The sequence below is a fragment of the Chinchilla lanigera genome, unplaced genomic scaffold (assembly GCF_000276665.1).
Source record: "Chinchilla lanigera isolate Chin_1 unplaced genomic scaffold, ChiLan1.0 scaffold00017, whole genome shotgun sequence".
Classification (NCBI taxonomy): domain Eukaryota; kingdom Metazoa; phylum Chordata; class Mammalia; order Rodentia; family Chinchillidae; genus Chinchilla; species Chinchilla lanigera.
This window is the reverse complement of record NW_004955418.1, coordinates 26,983,225-27,003,457: the sequence shown is the minus strand read 5'-3', so window position 1 is coordinate 27,003,457 and position 20,233 is coordinate 26,983,225. Positions and strand designations below refer to the sequence as shown.

The window sequence follows — 20,233 nt, the reverse complement described above, 5'->3', positions numbered from 1 at the left end:
GAAACTTCAGTGCACACTTTCGAAGAAAAACAGTTTCTGAGCATTAAGTGGTAAAAGGCAATAATAATTCAAATGATGGTAACCAGCCAACCCGCTAAAAAGAATGCATGTTCTGTGTATCCAGCCATTTCACATGAACTAACCCCGTTTCAAAGAATACATTTTCCATTCACTGTGCACATACGTGTAATCATTTTTGACTAAAATCAATTGTCATTACCATGCCGACTAAATCTGCCATAGAATACATTAGTTGCCAGATGCAGTATAAAAATACTGTTTAAACATAATAATTGAAACCTAGAAGTGAATAGATGCAATGTGTAACAACTAGTAATAATGCCAAGAAACACTCCAGAGTAAAGTTAATGTTAATTTCTATATGTAGCATTTCTAAATTGCTGTGGTAAAGCTTATATTGTGGTAGCAGTCAGGGGTGTTTTATGCTAAAATATATTGAAACCTAAAACGTGAGCCTAATTGTTTTCTTTTTCTTACTTTCCTGAATGTGATAGGACCTGATCGGTGTAAAACCAACCCGTGCCGAAATGGGGGCACTTGCTACCCCACGGAAATGTCCTACGTGTGCACCTGTGTGCCAGGCTATAGCGGAGACCAGTGTGAACTCGGTAAGATGTTCTTGGCTGACAGACCCAGTGCTTTCCAAAAGCTGGACTTAGAGGGAGAACCCATACTGTGCACTCAGTCCGAGGTCTCAGGGAAACCTGTGCGTATCTGAGCTATGTGCCAAACAAAGTTAAATTCTGAGCGTTGTTACGTAGGACTGGGAAAGGGGCCAGGTGGTCCCTGATGTCTTTTAATACAACCAAGACTAGGTGAGGCCTGAGGCCACTGGTGTCTTTTTGTGGTTTTAAAAGATAGACTTTGCAAAGAGAGAGATGTATGGGTATTAATTACAAATCTTCATCAAACTTCTACAATCCATACACAGTCAATTGACGTGGATACAGTTTTTCTTCTTAGAAAACTATTTAGACAGGAAAAAATAAAATGAGGACCTCTAGTTCTTATGTTTTGGATGACTTTAGTCTCGTGTGTAGTGGCACAGACATCCATCTCTTCTCTGCTCATCTGGGCTAAACCTGTCTCTCCCTCAAGGTGTTGCTCCACTTCAGTCCATTCCTCTCTTTCAGTTTCCAGGAATAAAACTGTTCTTTTCATTAAATCACTTCATTTTACTTGTGTGTGTGTGTGTGTGTGTGTGTGTTTGGGTGTGTTTGAGACAGAGTCTCACTATGCAGTTCAGAATGGCCTTGAACTCACTATTTAGCCCAGGCTGGCCTCGAACTGGTGGCGATTCTCCTGTCTCAGCCTCCCAAGTGCTGCATATATTCCTTTTTATTTTTCTTTTTAAAAAAATTTCTTAGTTTTGATTTGGCTATATACCAACCTTGCTTGCCATGAATTCCAGTTGCCCAGGGCAGTGGTGCTCAAAGTGTGGTCCCCAGATCAGAAATATCAGCATCACTGAGAACATTAGCAATGCACCTTCCCATCCCACCTCTGATCTACTGAAACATATGCTCTGGACAGGGACCACGGCCTGTGCCTCACCAGGGCCTCAGTGCCTATCACCAGGGGTGCTGATATGTGCTAAGGTCTACCTGCCTCAAGTATAAAGTGAAACTAGTCAGTGCTTTGGTGAGCATGAGCGAGGAAAAAGGGGTAGAAAGAATAAAAAGATGATGGAATGTATGATCAAGTGCTCCTTCTGAAAGGCACATGGCTTGTTCAAAATTATTGAATAAGGCCCACCAATAAGCCTTTTGATTATACAGGAGCATTGTGAAATCCAACCTTCATACTTAAGAAGTATTTGTCTTAAAAAACAGACAACATGGAGCAGGCTGCACTTTGTGCTAAGAAGTGTGAGTATAGAAGAAACAGCAGTGGATAACGTTTAAGGAATAATTGTGTCTTAAAGATTGTCTTAGTTACTTTTCTCTCATCGCTGGGATAAAATACCTGATGCTCAAAATGAAGGAAGGAAAGGTATATTTAGCTCACAGTTTGTGGAGGTTTCAGTCCATGATCAGCTGGCTCCAAGGCAGGGTGGCATGGTGAGGGGCAACAGTTCAAGGCAGTAGAAGACAGCAAAAGCAGCAACCAACTTTAACATGTCTTTCTGCTCCCTTCATACTCTATGTAGGATGCTGGGATTAGGGAGGTACCAAAACAGTCAGTGAGCTGATCACACACCTTTCATCCCAGCATCACACACCCTACATCCAGCCACCTCTGAAAAGTCCTATGACTACATGAGGTTTAGGGGGGATATCTAGACATAAACCATAATGAAGATGACATATACAGATATAACAATGTGTATCTGGCCCTCATTCTGTTTTACATTAAAATCAATTAGAATAATTTAGTGCATTAATGTCTAGGATGCTCTACTAGTGACACTGGACATGAATGTAAAAGTGCTTAGTGCTGTTACTATGTAACACCATTGTGACCCAGACCAGGGCTTTAGATGTGAGCATATGATATGATTCTTGGGTATTTGATTTGCTTTATGTATTTATTTTCAAAAATATTCCTTAGAATTAAGTTGTCTGTGTAATGGCACAACACTATTGGAATATAGTCATTCACTTCACTAGAGGAGCCCATGGGGATCTGCTATAGGATTGTGTTTGACACTGACCTTAGTACTGGGGAGGATTTGATAAATGTTTGGGGGAATATGGACACAAGAAGCAGAAATACAGAAGCCCTGAAATCACAGACTATGTTAGGGAGATGGAAGTGCACACACAGGCCTAAGAATGACCTGGGGCAGGGGTCATAGCTAGAGAGAAGAGTTAGAAGGTTGGGTCTAGAAGATCCTGATCTGCGAGGGTCCTGAATCCAATGTATTGAATCATCTTACTTATATTCTACTCAGGTGGTTCTGAAATATCTGTGAGGTGTGATCAACAAATATGGTAAACACTTAAATTAAAAAACATTATAGTGAAAGGCACATTGCCAATGAGCTTCCCTCAAAATGCCTCCCCTTGCTTTTAGCACACTCATCCCATCATTTTTGACACTTTCTGAAGCAGTTCTGAAAGTCTTCTTTCCTGAGTGCCTTACCTGTGCTATGATGGCTGCCTCAATGTCCTAAATCCGTTTATAACACTGACCATTCATGGTCATTTTGACATTGGAGAAGAGCCAAACATCATGCTGTGCTAGAACTGGTGATAAGGTGGATGAGCCATGGTGTCGTTATGAGCCTGCCTTTGTGCTGGATGGCACTCAGCAGCAGCATTTGCTGTATCTTAAATCACATTCATAAAGACACTCCTGAAAGAGAACTTGCAGAACTGTTCCAGGGATGGGCAGAATGATGGGATAAGTGTGTTGGATGTGAGGGGGAGAATTTTGAAGGGGATCCTTGTCCCTGCATCCTTTACTGTAACACTTTTTAAAATTTTGAACCTGTACCAAATATTTGGTCACCTCTTGTACATGCACCAGGATTACTGGGAGGGGTGATAGGTTGCCGTGCCTGCCCCCAAGCACTGATTCTGCAGGTCTGAGGTGTGGTGGGGAAAGTGCATTTCTAATGTTCTCAGTAATGCTAATGCCACTGCGCCACTCTGAGGACCACTGCCCTGGGCATTCAGCATCCGTGGAAAGTTGAGAGGCAGAAGAATGAAATGATCAGACAGAAAAGATGCCCTTCAGCAGAGGCCGTGAGGCCTGGTGGTTGTTTTGAGTATTTCACATTGAGGTAGTCAGAGCATGGGGACTCAGAAGTGGATTCTTTAGTTTTAGGGCTCATAGGATAGAGACAGTGATCCTACTCTGAGTATATTTGAAATTTCCTTAAGGTTGCTAGATTCCACAAATCAAAGTACAGCAGGTCAGTTAAATTTGAGTGTCAGTTAAAAAAAGAACCTTGTCTCAAATAAAAAAGTAAATTAAAAAATGCTGGAGATGTAGGTTAATGCAGACTCTAGATTTGATCAGATTTAATGGGCTGTCCTTTCTTATCTGTCAACCTCACACTAAACAGAATTACTCCATATGTGAGGGCTTTTAAATATTATAATCTATTTCAGATTTTGATGAATGCCACTCTAACCCGTGTCGGAATGGAGCAACCTGTGTTGATGGTTTTAACACATTTCGGTGTCTCTGCCTGCCAAGCTACGTTGGCGCACTTTGTGAACAAGGTAAGAGCTATTGGGAAGTTTCAGCAATGAACATTGTTGATGTTTCCCAAAATGTTGGCCTCCCTGCATTGTCTTCTGTGTGGAGGAAATTCCTGATTTCCTTATATGTGACAAAGACCTGGGCCATGGCAGTGACTGACCTGGTTTACTGATAGACTGGCATTGAAGGCATTCTCACAGCAATGAACTGGAGGACACCTGCTCAATGCCAGGAATACTGTTGTCTGTATTCTTTCTGGGAACAAAGGAGGCATGGGTCATGTGGGCTGTGTACCAGAGAATGTTAGGTTCAATGTTGGTTGCTTGTATTTTCTCTCCTTGAGGTCTTGAGACTCAGGCTTATTTCTCCTGGTCAATCATATCTGGAGAATGAGTTGATACAGCTGTTAAAATGCATTACCCTTGGCGTGGCACATACTACATAAAAGATATTATGAGTCTGCTCACTAGGAAATGTTCCTACTAATGAAGCATCTACTTTTTTTTCTCAATAAAAGAAAGGCCCAGACTCTCATGATCCCTGTACTTTGCATTTTATGGCCAACCAAAGAGCATGTTTTAGGGGGTTAATGGTAACATTTCTCAGTCCATCAATCAGAAACAGATTGCATGCTCAGCATACTCGGTTTGGGAATGTGTATTTCCTCTGCTTAAAGTCTTACAGTGGTTTGGCTTTGACAAAAGTGCTCAGTGCCAAACTTCTATCCTACCAGACAAAATGAAAATGTGTTAGACACTCAGACACATTGGTCTGGCCCCACATTCGGCTTTGCGGTGTTAATCCAGACGTCACTACAATTAAAGCAAAGCTAAAAGGAGCATGTACTGAATTACTGTTACACAGCCACGGGCGATGGCTCAGGTTTAGGATTTTTCTTTTTTTAGGGGGCAGGGTGGATCTTTTTGTTTTAGAATTTTAAATATAAAAATAGACAGCACAGTTCTCTTTTTAAATTGAAAAGTAAGAAAGATACCATTTCTTAAGGAAGACTAAGGGATTAAACATTTGAAACATTCAAGCATGTTAAAGTGATTGTGGCTTCCCTTCTGAGTACAGGGAAGAATCCATGCATTCAATTGTTCAACAAGTATGGATCGAACACCCACTGTTTTTCAGACTGTGCTGGGGACCGGAGATTGATCTCTGAATGAGGAAATCCCTGATCTCGGTCACTTGGTATAACTCTTGGTGGAGAATGGAAAGAGAGCCTATTTGTTTGCTAGTCTATAGTTGTCAGGTGCTTCTTAATATGATGCTTCATGTGGTTAACAGGACATTTCTTTGCATTCAGTGTGTTACAAGTGGAGGCTCAGAGAAAAAAAGTGCTCAGGATTACACAGCGAGTGAATTACAGAATGGGAAGAGCGAACCTAAATGGATTAACCCTGAAGCCTGAGTTTTCCTCAGTGTCCTCACGCATTGAAAGTACTTCTCAAAGACATAGCACTTCTTATTTGAGTATATCTAATGGGTTGCATGGTAACAGAGTCTTGGAAAGGACCTGAGGCCGGTTAATTCTTCCCTGTCTTTTAAAAAGACTGTTGAACAGGAACAATTTTAAATTGCTTCTTCCTTTGCTATTGCACCTCACTTACAGGTTCTTTCTGTTCTATCTGCAATCCAGTCTAGCTTTCATCCACTTTAATTGCTGAGAAACTTCTATCCCTGTCTGTTTACCCGATGCAGCTGTGACCCTGTGCTTTATTGCCAGGATAGTGAAAGATTTCTTTTTTCTCTTCTTTTCAGGTTGCCTAAGAACAAATGTTTTCTTTATTAAAAGCAGCACTGTTGTCTAAACAGTTTTCTATCCAAAGTTCTGTGGTGACTCTGTCCTTTTTTCTTCAGCTGACCTTTTCTCTCTGCACTAGTAACTTTTTAAGTCACGGTAACTTGGAAATAGGGGGCATTTTCTGGCAGAATCATAACAGATATGAAATGTTGAAGGTGCCCGGGAACTGGTTAAGAAACCTCCGCACATGTGCAGACTATTGTCCAAAGTGGACAGTGGAGCTTACTGGAGTACAGGGTCGAAGTGTCCACAGTTTCTTAAGGCTCCATAGCTACCTATCAGAGGTGTTGAAAATATTACCTGAAGGCATAAAGAGAAAGATTTGCAGAGGAGTTGTCTAACAGTGATATTTTTAGCTTCTATTATTGTGCATAGGATCTCACACACTCCAAATCTGAGTCTTTGTGTTTCAGCCTGTGCATTGAAGGAGTTTTAAAGCAGAAGATACCTCTCCATAGTGTTGACTAAGATTTAGGAAAAGATCATCATCAGAAAGAGTTGTGTTTCAATCAGTGAAATCACATTCACATTGTTTTTAGGTAAAGTTGGAAAAAATCACACTGAGACTTCCTGTCAGAACAGTATACTGGAAGATGCCGCTTGCCATGTAAAACCTTCATTACCTGAACCACAAAATTCTCTTGGATCAGTGTGGATGTTTGACTTTTAAAAATCCTAAGAGCCATGTGCAGTGTTTACACATGCATTTATTTATTTATTTATTTTTTGGTTTTGTTTTGTTTTTGTTTTTCTCTGGTACCGGGAACCGAACTCACGACTTTGCGCTTGCCAGGCAGGCGCTTTTGCCACTGAGCTAAATCCCCAGCCCCTACACATGCATTTATAATCATTAGAAAACTATGGTTTAAATAGTATCAGTCAGTGATGGTGAACCTTTTAAGGACGAGTGCCCAAACTGCAACCCAAGACCCACTTATTTGTCACAAAGTGCCAACACTGTAATTAAACCTAAATACTGAGGTTTTAGTTTAGGAAAAACAACTCATACATTAACATCTTTTGTCTCAAGAAAAAAACAAATAACATGTGCCATAGGTTTGCCACCATGGGTATAGATAGGTGGTTTTAATAGAAACTCTGCTCCTTGGTTTTTATTCTTTTAGGAATGTATACACCTATGATCAATGAAAGGCATTTGTCTTAGTCTGTACAGTGCTATAACAGAGTGCCTAGCACTGGGTACTTCACAAAGAAAAGAGGTGGGTTTAGCTTCCAGTTCGGAGAGACATCTAAGACGGGGTGTCCCCATCTGTCTGTCTCTGCTGAGGTCCTTATTGCTACAACATAATGAAGAAGCAGAACAGGAAGCAGCCTCACGCAGAAAGGAGAGCTCATTTGTAAGACAGGGAAAAAGAGCCCCCGAGGCGTCTAACCTCCTCTTTTGAAACAACTCATTTTAGTGGGAACTAACACGCTGTTCCCAGGCCCAATCTGTCGTGAAGGTGGCACTCTGAGACCTTACTACCTTCGAGGAGGCCTCACCTCTTGCATACGCCACCGCCTCTTGGACCTCTTCGTTGGAGACCACACTTGTAGCATGGGAACCCACAGGGGAACAGAGGCTTCCAAGTGGCGGCAGCATTTTACCAATGACATACATCTGCATGTCATGGATTCTTTCGGTAAAAGAGAAAAAATACCTAATGATAATCTGTTTTGCTGACAAAACAGACACAAAGAAAACCAAATGGAAGCCACTCAGGTTGATAGCAATAAGAATGCATAGGAGACTTTTTTCTGATGTGTTAAGAACTAAGGCTCTGCTAGCTTCTCTTTCTTCTGTGCTGTGGATGGAGGCCAGGATCTTCAGCACACCAAGCAAGCGCTCTGACACTGAGCTACATCCCGAGCCCCTAGGATTTTAAACTGCACGTCTTAAAATAAATGCTAGTTTTCACGGTTAAGGAAAAGTATGGTATTACAATACCACAGTATTGACTTTAGTGGTGAAAAATGTTCTAAAATTTATTCCCAACTCTCGTTCTTTTTAAAGTAAGCCCCTCAGAGAGGAAGATCTGTTTTCTCCCCCTCCCCCTCACTTTTGAATTCTTCTAAATGAACTTCCCCCAAAGAAAATTACTATCTGTGGGACCACAATGTGCTTCACTATGGAAACCAAGGGCTGCTTCTGCACTAATCATCTGGCTGTGTCCTGCTCCTTTCCTGAGACTTGCTGATCTCTAAATAACACGTTCATAAAACTCAAAACTTCCAGTGCACATTATTCAAAACAATTAGTCAGCAGGCTGTACCTAAACAACAGGCCTAATAGACTAAACTGAAATGAAGATTACTCTCAGAGATAAATGGCATCTGTTCTCTGTCTACAATCTAAATCCAAGGTAAAAAAAAAACATGGCCTTCTGAATATATAGGCTTCTACAGCCAAAGAAATAAAGAGGAGCAAATACTATGGATAGAGAGTAACAGAGGCAAAGCAGGAAGCAATTTATGTTTCAATTTCACTACCAAAATTAACATATTTAACAAAATTAAAATATTTAATGGAGCAGAGTTTGTTTTCATTATCAATCAGTAAACTCAGAGAAGACAGGCTTGTTAGATCAACTGCAAGGTCTCCATGGTGTCTTACGATTCTATAAATTTTGCAATTTTGCTAGTTTTTGTAAGTAACTATTTGGTTATATTTGTGAGCTATAACTCATGAAGGTAAAAGTCATTTGCACTGATCCTTATTAAAATCCAGGATTTTAATATCTAGAAGATAACCCTACCTGTGAGTCAGTGAATTTGAGAGAAAATTGCCAGTGAGAATACAGAGCTATGAGTAAGGCTACTTTCTTGAGACTAGCATAAGAGAAAGTACAGCTGAAGGTTATGCTAAACACAAAATTTAGAAATATTTGAAAATATCTTCATCCCCCTGGGATACCTGTTTTGGTATGCTTATTGCAAACGAGAAACACACACATAGGTGGTGCTCAAAATATGTGGTAAATTTTAAATTAAAAAATTATTGTAGTGAAGGACACATTCCCATTAATCTCCCTTAAAATCTTCCCTCTCACTTCAAACACACTCACCCCATCTTTCTTGCTACTTTCTGCAGCAGCTCTGGAGTCCCTTTCCTGAGTATCTTGGGTTGTGCTGTCCTGGCTGCCTCGATTCCAGAATTGATCAAACACACTTCCCTCTTGAGATCATTCTGACTCTGAGAAAGAGCTGGAAGTTGCACAGTGCCAGATCCGGTGACTGGGAGGAGGAGGACACAGCGACATGTTTTTATGAGCCCGTCTTTCAACTAGACAGCACACAGCAGTAGCATTCACTGTATTTTTGATCACATCTCATAAAGATACTCCCAAAAGAGGACTTCAGAGCTGCTTCAGAAAGTGACCAGAACAGTATGCTAAGTGTATTTGAAGCTGTGGGGAATATTTTGGGGGGATTAGTGGCAGTGTGTCTCTTACTATAATATACTTTAAAATTCAAACACCCACCATATATTTTGATCACACCTCCTACGTGTGTGACTTGGTGAAAGAGGGGTGGTGATTTGCAGGACTGCGGTTGTTCCATTTTTAATAAAAGCCTGTGCACTTGCCCTGGGAGCTCCTTGTTTATAATCTGTCCGTGAGGAGGAAGAGAGAACACATTTTAGCTATTTCCCCAGTGCTGCCTACTCACAGTTTTTTCCCTCTGTGTAAATCCTGCATGACAGGAGCCTGTGGCCTGCCAGCTGTCGCTCTGGTTGGTGGCAAAAGACTACTTCCAGAGCCTTTGAAGTCATTATACAAATACAGCACTCCTGATCCTGTTAGTAGAATTCTTATCTTATCACTCCCTTCTCTTAGAAAAGCTGCCTGGGTCAGGAATTCACTCCAACTGCTTCTGAAGTCCCTGTGCGGACAACTCAGCCACCAATGGGTTCCCCAGGGCCACACTTGTAGTTTTCTCTCTTGTTGCCTGGCTTGAATCAAGAACACTGCAGTTAGATGCTGCCCTTCGGTGCGGCCCAGGATGTACAACTGCCCACTTCATCAGGATCCGCTGGGCTCACTTTACGATAATCTCTTCGTTATTGTGACCAACTTTTATGAATCAGTGGCTTCCGGGACACTGTGTAGATGTTGGCTTGGGTATCCTGTCTACACTTGGGTCGAGGAGCCAAGTTTGAATGACGTCGGTGAGTTTTATCTGCTCGTGCCTGTTTCTTCCCAGATACCGAGACCTGTGACTACGGCTGGCACAAATTCCAGGGGCAGTGTTACAAGTACTTTGCCCACCGACGCACGTGGGACGCAGCTGAGAGAGAATGTCGTCTGCAGGGTGCCCATCTCACCAGTATCCTGTCACATGAAGAGCAGATGTTTGTGAATCGTATGTACCAGACAGACGCATTTCCCAGTGGGTCACTCATTCTCACCACCCGTTTAGTTTTCTCTGAGCCAACAGAAGAGTAGTGGCTTTCTCAGCCTTGATCCAGTGGATGAAATCCCTCATCTGTGAACTAGTTAAGGCCAGTGTGACTTACCTGGATGAGTCTTCCACTTTGGGAAATAGTCAGCTCTGATACAGGAAATGGTCATGTGGTCGGGCAACAGTAATAGCTGAAACAGTTGTCAGTGAGTTGAATCATAAGGAATTGCTCCTTGCTCATTTTTTTAAACTTAGAAAAATGGACATTTCTTACAATTTGGTAAAATTCCAACCGTGGTTAACTTCATGGTCTCTGTTTTGAATGTTTGTATGTTGGCTAGAATTAAAGATAAAATTAAGGCGGAAGTTATTTTTTGTCCAGCTAATGAAAATCCAAGTGTGAATAGTATCCTAATCTTATCTTCTGGTTCTCATCCAAGTTTCTATTTTAGACAATAGAAAGTGAGGTACATACTAGGAACAGGAAGAGATGGAGATACAAAGCTGATGAAACCGGACAGCAGAGTTGTTTAATAACTTCTTACACTACAGTGAAGAGGGAGCTGTTTGTTTTCACATAGCAAATTTCTAGAACCATTTTACTTAGAAGTGCTGTTCAGTGCGCTATGAAAAAATTCCCATCGTGCTACCTCTCTTTTTGAAGTTTATTAATTTACAAAATTAATGGTATGATATTTTTGCCAGTGACTCATCACATGGTAGAAAGAAATATTTTTGAGGATAGTTTTTCAAAAATTTCTAGCCTAGGTGTTCACTGCGTAAAATAGTGGGAGAAGAAATGTGGTTTCCAAAGTCAAGAGGAAATGGGTAGTTTCTGATGTCCTGTGCATTTTATCGAGTCACTGAATTTTTGCCAGTGGCATAGATTAGCAAGAACAAAATAAGTAAATGAAAATATTCAATTATAAGTGAATATAGGAAATATTCAATTATAGTAGACAGCTAGGGAAATTATTGTTCATGTCTGATATTTTGATGCTTCGCAGTGTTTGAAAAATTATCTTTGTTGTTCAAAGCACATTGGGTTGAAGAACAGAAGGGAGATTATGAGAATTATTTTGTTAATGAGCAACTAAATAAAAATCCAGCAAGACAAGATTCATGACTCACTCTGAAAATACTTTCCTTTGATATATTTTCATTGCTATGTGGGAAAGGTAGGAACCAATCTGCATTTTTTCTCATCCCTTAGGTGTGGGCCATGATTATCAGTGGATTGGACTCAATGACAAGATGTTTGAGCATGACTTCCGCTGGACCGATGGTAGCACATTGGTAAGATGTTGATGGAAAGAATGCATCTCTGGGATCTTAATGCTGTGTGCTCTTCACATGTGACGGAGGATGCACTAGACTGGAAATAACTCAAATGACTGCCTGATGTTCTTTCACCGAAATAGGGCAGGGTCACAAAATATTCCAAAGGAACTGATTTGACCTCCTCTCCTTTAGCTGTTGGTCTCGTCAGAAGAAAAGTAGCAAATTTCTACTGAGGAGAAAAACTAGATAATGAGAACTGTCTTGTGTCAGTTTTTTAGACAGTTATCTTTGCTTTTTAGAGCTTCAAAGCAAAATGGAAAAGAATACATGTAAAGAAAAATACCAGGGGCTGGGGATTTAACTCCGCGGCACAGTGCCTGCCTGGCAAGTGCAAGGTCGTGAGTTCGATTCCTGGTACCGGAAAAAAAAAAAAAAAACAAAAAAAACAAAAATATCTTTGAACCATCTGTAGTTGGGTCTTAGAGTTGTAGGTGAAGCTGCTTTGACTCACTTCTGGGAAACACAAATGGTCTAAGGCTTTAGAGATAGTCCATGAATGACTGGCTATACCTGCTGCTGGCTGTCCACCAGAATGACCAGGGGACTTATTCAAAATGGTTCTCACATTTATTATGGCAAAACTTCCAGCAGCTGAATTTCTTGAGTGTCCCCAGGTGATTCTTACATTCAGACAGCATTGGGATCCACAATGTTAGGCAAGATGGCAAGTGTGAATTAAATTCTAAATTGGATGGACACGTCAAGATCGAACATTTTTAAGTTCTTTTTGTGTGTGAATTACTTAGGTCCCTACATTCATTATCCCCCACTCCTCAGTATTTAATGAGCTTGGCGAAATGTAATGTTCACTCTGGAACAGAAGCCAAAGTAATCTCTGCCTTTGGAAGTTGTACTCCACTCGGGGAGGCTTCAGTTTATCTACATCCAGGCGTCCACTGAATTCATCTACATTACTTACCTTACAGGTAAAGGAAGGGCAGGTCAGTTAGGTTGAGTTCTTTGTGCAGGGTCACAAAGCTGTTACCTGGAGAAGCCACCCTCCGAACTCAGGCCTAGACCCCCCACCCTGGAGTTGTCTCCCTGGTACCTCCCTGTCTTTGAATACAGAATCACTTACTCCTCTTTTGATTTGAGCAACTGAAGATCTACCAGATTTTATCTTACTGGATTTCATCTATCACTGGCTTGCTGTCTCTGTCATTCCTCTCTGTGTTCATTTGGCACTGCTTGTCATTCAGATTTTGTAAGTTCTTAGAAAGACGGAGAAAAAGTAGGAAAAGTATATCTATAAAATATATTTCCGGTAAGATACAGCTACCATAGCCTCAGGAATGACAGCCCATTTCCTCTAATTGTCCCAGCTAGATGGTGTATCAGCAATTCTTGCACCTGTATATTTTCATTTTGCTTTACCCAGGGCTCCCATCTCTATTGTAAAAACCGGAATGCCCAGGTGGCCATTGCTGCTTCGCCTCCCAGGTCTGGCCCACAACTTTTCTCCAAGTGTACCTACCTGCTAGATTTCTGTATGTTCCAGCCCAGTCCCAGTATAGCTGTGTCTGGCCGGTTGGAGTGCATGAAAAGTGTGTCATTTGCTGCACACTGGCCAGAGTAAGCTAAGTTTCAGTCTGTTTCTCATCTGTTGTTAGTTATCCAGAATTGGTTTGTATGTTTTCATTCTCTGCACATGTGTGTTACTAGATGTGTATTCTGACTGCTGCATTAACAGATCGCCTCTTCAAAGAGAGTTCTTTTCCCTGACTTTTATTTCTCACAGTGCCTAAGACAAAGCCTCATCCCCCAGCCCTGTGAGCTTGGTGAATATTGGCTTCTAAATGCTGGGTACTGAGTATTGGCTTCCTCCTGGTAGCTAGGAGGTGTCGGACAGCATCTCAGGGAAGTTGTCTTCTCCATCAGATACACACAAGTGAGCTTGATACAACAGCTATGATTCCACCTTGTAAAAGGAAGGCAGGTCAACTATCTTTGGTCTGTGTTCATCAGTTTTTAACATCGGCACAAAAATATTGCAAAAGCAATAGTTTAATTACCTCTTCCAGAGGCTGGACTGGGCCTAAATTTGGTAACTTAGCAAGCATGAGCTTTGCAGTTTGTCTAAAGAGAAATACCGATCTTCCTGTGACATTTGCAGCAGGAGAGAAGACCGTGTAATACAGATAACTATGCTCTTAACTAGCGCACACTTCTGATAGAATCTAAGGATTGAGCATGCATCCCGTGAGAGAGAGCTTTAGTACGAAGAAGGCAGCAGATCAGATACACAAACAAGCAAAGTGCCTCCAGGAAAGGAACAAGTGTGTCCTGGGCAACTTGGACAGCCCCCGGTTTCTTCTTAATTCATTCTTTGTGTAAAGCACGTGTGCTAAGGAGTATCCCTGAACTTTGTTTGGGAATAGTAGTGACCATCTGCCTCACAGCCGGTATTCCGCCCATCTGACTGATCTCTGGCCCACTCTCCTGCCTTTGAAGCCACCCTATCCTCTGTCCTGTCCTTCCTCTTGGAGATGGCCTAGGTGTCTGAAACTCGTTTGTAGTTTGTTCTACAGTCACCGTCCCTTAACAGGTTCCATATGTGCACCGGCCTTTGAATAAAATAGTTCTCCTTTGTTTTACTGTTTACTGAGTTTCTCGCTTAGGGAATATTCCTAACAGTGGGTCAAATCCTCATCGGGGCGAGCAGTATCTGCTTATACTTGGAAAGGGTGTTAACTTGACTGTGCAGAATTTTAAAGATTTTGTTTATGTTTTAGAGTGATTTCTCTCCTCTGCCACACCCTCTTTCTCCTCATTTTTTTTGTTTGAAGGACTTATTAGAGTTTATCCATGTTGGGAGGGTAGAAGAGTATTAAAACAAAAAGAACTTTTCATATTTACCTTATATTTTCATTTGATATTCAGTCTTACAACTTAGGAAAAACAAACAAGTTTATGTTAGGTCTCCATTTCAGTGCTTTTTTTTTATTGAAATAATTAAGCACTAGTTCCAATAAACTTGCAATATAATTATGTCATATTTCACATGATTATGCTTTGTATCTGGATTAATTCCATTCATATGTTTATACTAAATTAGTGATGTTATTTGGCCAAGTCATCTAAATTGCTTTATTCTTTAGATTGTTTTTGATTCATTCCACATTACTGGCCTTTACAATCGGATGTAATTGATAAGATGCCAAATTCTTGTTTCATTGTTTATTTGGGGTGTTTGCCCAATCAGTTGTACAAAAGTGCAGTCATGGATAAAATTGCATTGAGCCTTACCTTTGTGATTTATGTTTAGGTTTGTTTCTCTTAACATGTTTCAGTTTTCAGTCTGTGGCTGGTTTTCTCCCAATCAGTTATTCTTTAACTCGGCCGTTGATATGTAACAGCAAAATACACCTAGAGCTTTATGGGGGACCCACTCACTTCACTTGAGATTGCTTCTTTGACAGCAAGTTATGTCTTCAAAGAGACTAAGTTAAACCCTTCAAGTTAAACATATTAAAGCTGGAGAACTCAAACAAACTTTTCTTATCTAGTATCTGTACTGTTTGCTGACTTTTAAGTTATCCTTTTGACCAATTGCTAACTGAGTGACTTGTCCAGAGTGCTTTTCCTCCAAATCTGACTTCTAGAGGCAGTGATTTCACCTCCCTGGGCTGTGAACGCTTGTTGCCCACTGCTTAAAATTCTCCAACGTTTTCCTGATGCTCTTAGTGTAAAATTCTAGTTATTAGCATGCTAGACAATGCCCATCAATTCCATGGTACTTCCTGAGCTAGTGCATCTCAAAGGAAACATGTTTCTGGAGTAAGTCGTGACCTCTCACTCTCATGGAACTTTGCATATCTTGCCTTAGTGCTAAGTACGTTCTCGCCTCTTGCTCTGATTTCTTTTCAGAACATTCACATACCCTGCATGGCCAACAGTCCCTTCCTCCAGGAAGCCTTCCTACCTGGGCCTGTGACTTGCCTCTTGTGCTCCCTTTTGTCCTTGTCCCATCTGAGCCCAGAACCTTGTGGTGCTGACTTCCAGACGCCCACCATTCTGAGGCAGGACTTACCTTCCATCTCTGTGCTTCACCCCCTAATAGGGTAGTTGCTATAAAGTAGATGCCTAATCAATAGTTTTGAATGAACCAGTGAAAATCAATATAAATTCATTGCTCACTTATCTTCTGAATCCTGTGAAGACCACATTAACTCTTTGGGGTCCAACTCTTTGTGACACTTTTTATTTATCTAAATCAAACACTCTGTTTATAGTTGCACCACTATGAGAAATATGCGTACATATGTGGATTTTCAGAAATGGAAATAAAGGAAAATATGTTCCTCAAAAATAAAGATATACCGCTAAGCATGCAAAAGGCAGTGACCAAGGGAAAGTAGGTCTTCCTCCTGGAACTGATCACACATGTGTCCATGGTTGTCTGAGGAACACCTCTGTAGCCAGCTTTTGAAGTTAAAAATGGCAAGTATGCTTTCCACCTCGGCCACGCAAGCCTGTCAGAGTAACATCAGAGCACGTTTTCCATGAAGCTTTAGGAAAACAACAATTTGGGGATAAATTTTTCTCCTCAAATAGGCACTTGCTTATCCAATATGTTTTCTATAGAGAAATTACTTTGAAAAATGTGATTATTTATATCTAAAATGTAGTTGAACAAGTAGGAGGAAATAACCACTCTGCAGTGTTATCAGCTCATTTCATATTTAAGAATGCATGGCCGGGACTCCTTTCCCCGCTTCAAGTTGGACAGAACTTCATATATTGACCCGCTATTGAAGGTTAACCATCAGCACAAAGGAAGCCAAACATCAGGAAATATGTAGGAATTTCTCTATTGCTATGTGTCCTGTTCAAAATCATTTCCAGTGTTTTTTTGACTAAAAATTATAAGGTGTCCATGGAACAGCTCAATGAAAGAGATGGCAGGATTTCTTAGGTGCCTGAATCATGCTACTTTGTATAGTGCAGCTCCCTAGGAGTGATTTAACACCAAACTATGGACCTCAGAGATTGAAAGCTGTCGCCATCTTCTCCCTGCTCTTTGGCCCCCAGGAAGAAAGTTCTCACAGAGGGGATTCTCCGTGCTTTGTGTTGTTCATGTCCGTCCTCCCCTCAGAGACCAACTCCCAGCACCATGGGTGCTCACGCCACCCTGTGGCTGGTCTCTTTAGTGGTAAAGACTTAGTTACCTCAGAGGAGACTGTCACGTTAGGTGGTGATGTCCAAGCCTGCTGGACTAAACAAAATTCATAATCCCGTAATACAGTTCCCTTTTTAAAATAGCACGGAGCTTTTGGAAGGCTTGGTGATTTTTTTTTTTTAATTTTCTGTATTCTCTTCACTCTTCTTATATCAGTCATTTCTGCTCACTGTAATCCCTGCCAGGCTGTGGCTTCTCTGCTTGCTGGGAGGAAGTCATGGTCTACTCATCCTCAGTCTGCTGTTGGGAGGAATCAGAAAGGCCTCTTCTGTTTTTATCTGAATCTAGCCAGAATATTCTAGAACAATCTAGCGATCACAGATTCATAAGTGTTACATATTCTAGCTCTAAACAGCTCATTTTGCATCTTGATTGTTGTGGCATAGACAACAGAAGGCTAATGGATAATGTAATTACTTGTACAACTCTCCTTTTGTGCTTACAAATCCTACTTATTGTAAAAGAGAACTGAATCCTGCTTCCTTTTCACGTCACGATAAGCAAGGTCCAGCCCTGGCAAGCTGGACGCCTCGAATTTCCTGGACACACTCACCCTCCTCCTCCAGTGGCTGGAGTTGATGTGAAAGAGAGGTGGGTGGGTGTGAGGTTTGACTTTAAAGCCAGAGGCCCCTTATCTTCTTTTAGAAGTAAATGTCATTTGCCAAGCAAAGCATTGTGAGAAAAACCAGCTTTGAAAAGACAGCAACAATAAAGAAGTACCCCATAATTCAGGAAGAGCCTCTTAACAAGGGGCAGGAAAAGGGATAGCAAGTCACAGGCTATAAACCATTGTTCTCCTGCTGCAGGGTTGTACGGTCATTGCCCCCTTAGAAAGGCAGGGCTCCTGCCCTCTTTCTGCTCAGATATTCTTTGAAGAGAATCAGAGTTACTAACTAACCCCAGTGTGTTCCCAGCTTGTTTGGAGGTTTTTTCTGGTCCGAAGCATAGGACTTGGCAGAAAACAGTGCAAAGCAGAAAAACTTAACTTTTTTTTTTCAACATTCAAACCAGCCAGTGGAGAGAACTGGAAATGTTGCCCACACCAATGGGTAGTGTCCGAGGTGGCAGGGATGCTGGTTCCCTTGATGTGGCCGTGGCACTTGGGGACGGGCTCTGGAATGTCAGGTTGTTCCCGTGAACACGTGCAGTGGTGTCAATTAAAACTAAGGATGTCTTCGGAAAATTCTACACCTCCCTCCAAAACCCTTAAGGTTTACATTTTCTACCTGAAAATCTTGGAGGGCCTTCTATAAATTATCTGCAGCTGTGGTGCAGTTTTAGCTCCAAGTCAAATCCCACTTCTCCGTGAACAAGTCACACTGCGTATCAATATTAATTTAATTATGGCAAACTTCACAGACTTCATTCTCTTCACCTAAAAGCCAAGAAAAACACATGTTCTTTCCTCATCTTTTAACCCATTACTCATGAGTGGAGGACTTTGCAGATTCCTTTTTACAGAAACCCCTGAGTTCTTACTGAAAGTTTTTACTTGTGCTGCAATTTAATTTGATTGGATTTGAATTTTGAATCTACACGGGAAACATTATGAGTCCTAGAGTATTTCTCAGATACAAAACTTTCCCTTCACCCTTGCTGCTTTGGGGGTTCAGATGGCCTGTTATAGGTTGAACAGCTGGAAAAACAGTATTTACCCACCCTTGGAAAATCATTTCACAATTACAAAATTATCCTGCAAAAAAGGGAGGAGAAATTTTATCAATGCAGTAGTCGTTCTCAGGGATGGTTTGCTCACAGTGCTGCATGAAACTTTAGAATGGCATGCAGATGTTTAAATTTAATTGCTGATTAGTTTAAGGCAAAGCGTAACCGTGGAGAAAGCCAAAAAAGGAGGAAAAGTCCAAGGGCTTTTGGCACTTTCTCCTTGCATTTGGGTCTTGAGCTCAGCGTGACTGAAGACCTGTGCAGACAAGCTGCAGAGAAGGCGCCCAGGCGCTGATCCTTGCAGGGGCGAAATGCAAGTTGCTCTTGGGCACCCTGAACGGGCGGTTGATAATTGCTGCTTTGTGAGCTCACGCTATTACACAAGATTAATGGTGTACTCAGGAGTGTCCAGATCATCTCTCCCATGCAGAGCTTTGCCAGCTAGGAGAATAATGGGCATCTTGCGATGTGAATCAAGATCCGGAGACCCCAACGTAGTTTTCCTTCCCTTCAGCATAGGGGTGGTGGGACCCAACTCCAGCCTGCCAGGAGAGGGTAGTGACACCAAAACAAACGTCTCTTTCTGCTTTAAAATAAAGCTGCTCTTTTCTTTTTAGTTGTGGGCCAGTGAATTACCCAGTTCAGCTAAAAGACACCAGCAAAATCATAACCCCCTTGTAAACATAAACAGTGAGGACCCGGAACAGAGGACAAGGAACCAGAGAGGGAATATCTACCACACAGGGAAGTCATTGCCCTGAACAAGTTAAATAAAGCAAAGTTAACCGTACCCCACGGACTGCAGACAAATGTCTCTGTGTACTCTGGCATGAGGGGTGTGGAGGGGGTCATCTTAACGTTACCAGATGTTTTGCTTTCTGTAATAAGCAGCCCTTGTTGGCTCTTTCCAGATAACCATTTGACCTGCCTCCTGAAAGGCTGGGGCTGACTCAGAGCGCTTGTCCCGAGCTCCTTATTTAGTGAAAAGCCAGTTTCTTATCAGCCTGTGTCTGAAACACTTGGGAAAGTGTTTTCTATTTGGGATTTGCTTGCTTTTGTTCCTCAGTGGGTATTTGCTTGCCCTTGGCACTGGCTGTATTTGGATTGGGTTTGTAGGTCTGGGAGTTCCGCCATGGCACTAGCATCCGGGGTGATAAAAGGAGTTTGCCCATGAGAAGTCAACTCTGAGGACAGGTCCGATGTTTGCAGAGCCATTCTAGACACATTTTCTCCTAACAGCAGACTCGTTGCGATTCACAGTGCGGACACTCCACTGTGTGCATAGATGTTTGCTAGTTTATGATCTGCCCTGTTGGAAGCCCTCTTGTGGGTGGATGTTCAGAGTCAAGTTTGCTCCTGATGAAATGTCTTCACTGATACAAACCATCACTTACTTTAAAAGGAAAAAAGACTATAACAAATGATTTAGGTGAGTATTCTAGTTAGAAAATTGAAATTATGGCTATACTGGCCAATAACAGAATAGAGCACAGTCAGGTTGGAAAATACTATCTAGCAGATGCCCGCCTTCTAACAAATACTTCTGCTCACAAGACCAAGATAACACATCTCAGATAATCCTTTAATCTTTCTGGCTACAAGGAGTTAATTCTCGATTGTTGGGGGGGTATTATTTCAATTTCCATTTGGCCAAGCAATTTAGT

At 41.5% G+C, this 20,233-nt stretch overlaps 1 protein-coding gene across 1 annotated transcript in view; it reads left to right on the top strand.

Annotated features, from left to right (window-relative positions):
* Vcan (versican) overlaps window positions 1-20,233 on the top strand; it is a gene marked incomplete in the record, with an annotated part of 110,836 nt that overhangs the window by 74,973 nt on the left and 15,630 nt on the right. The window contains 4 exon segments of the mRNA XM_013513017.1: window positions 516-629; window positions 4,080-4,193; window positions 10,187-10,345; window positions 11,598-11,680. Of these exon segments, the coding sequence (XP_013368471.1) occupies window positions 516-629; window positions 4,080-4,193; window positions 10,187-10,345; window positions 11,598-11,680 (470 nt within the window).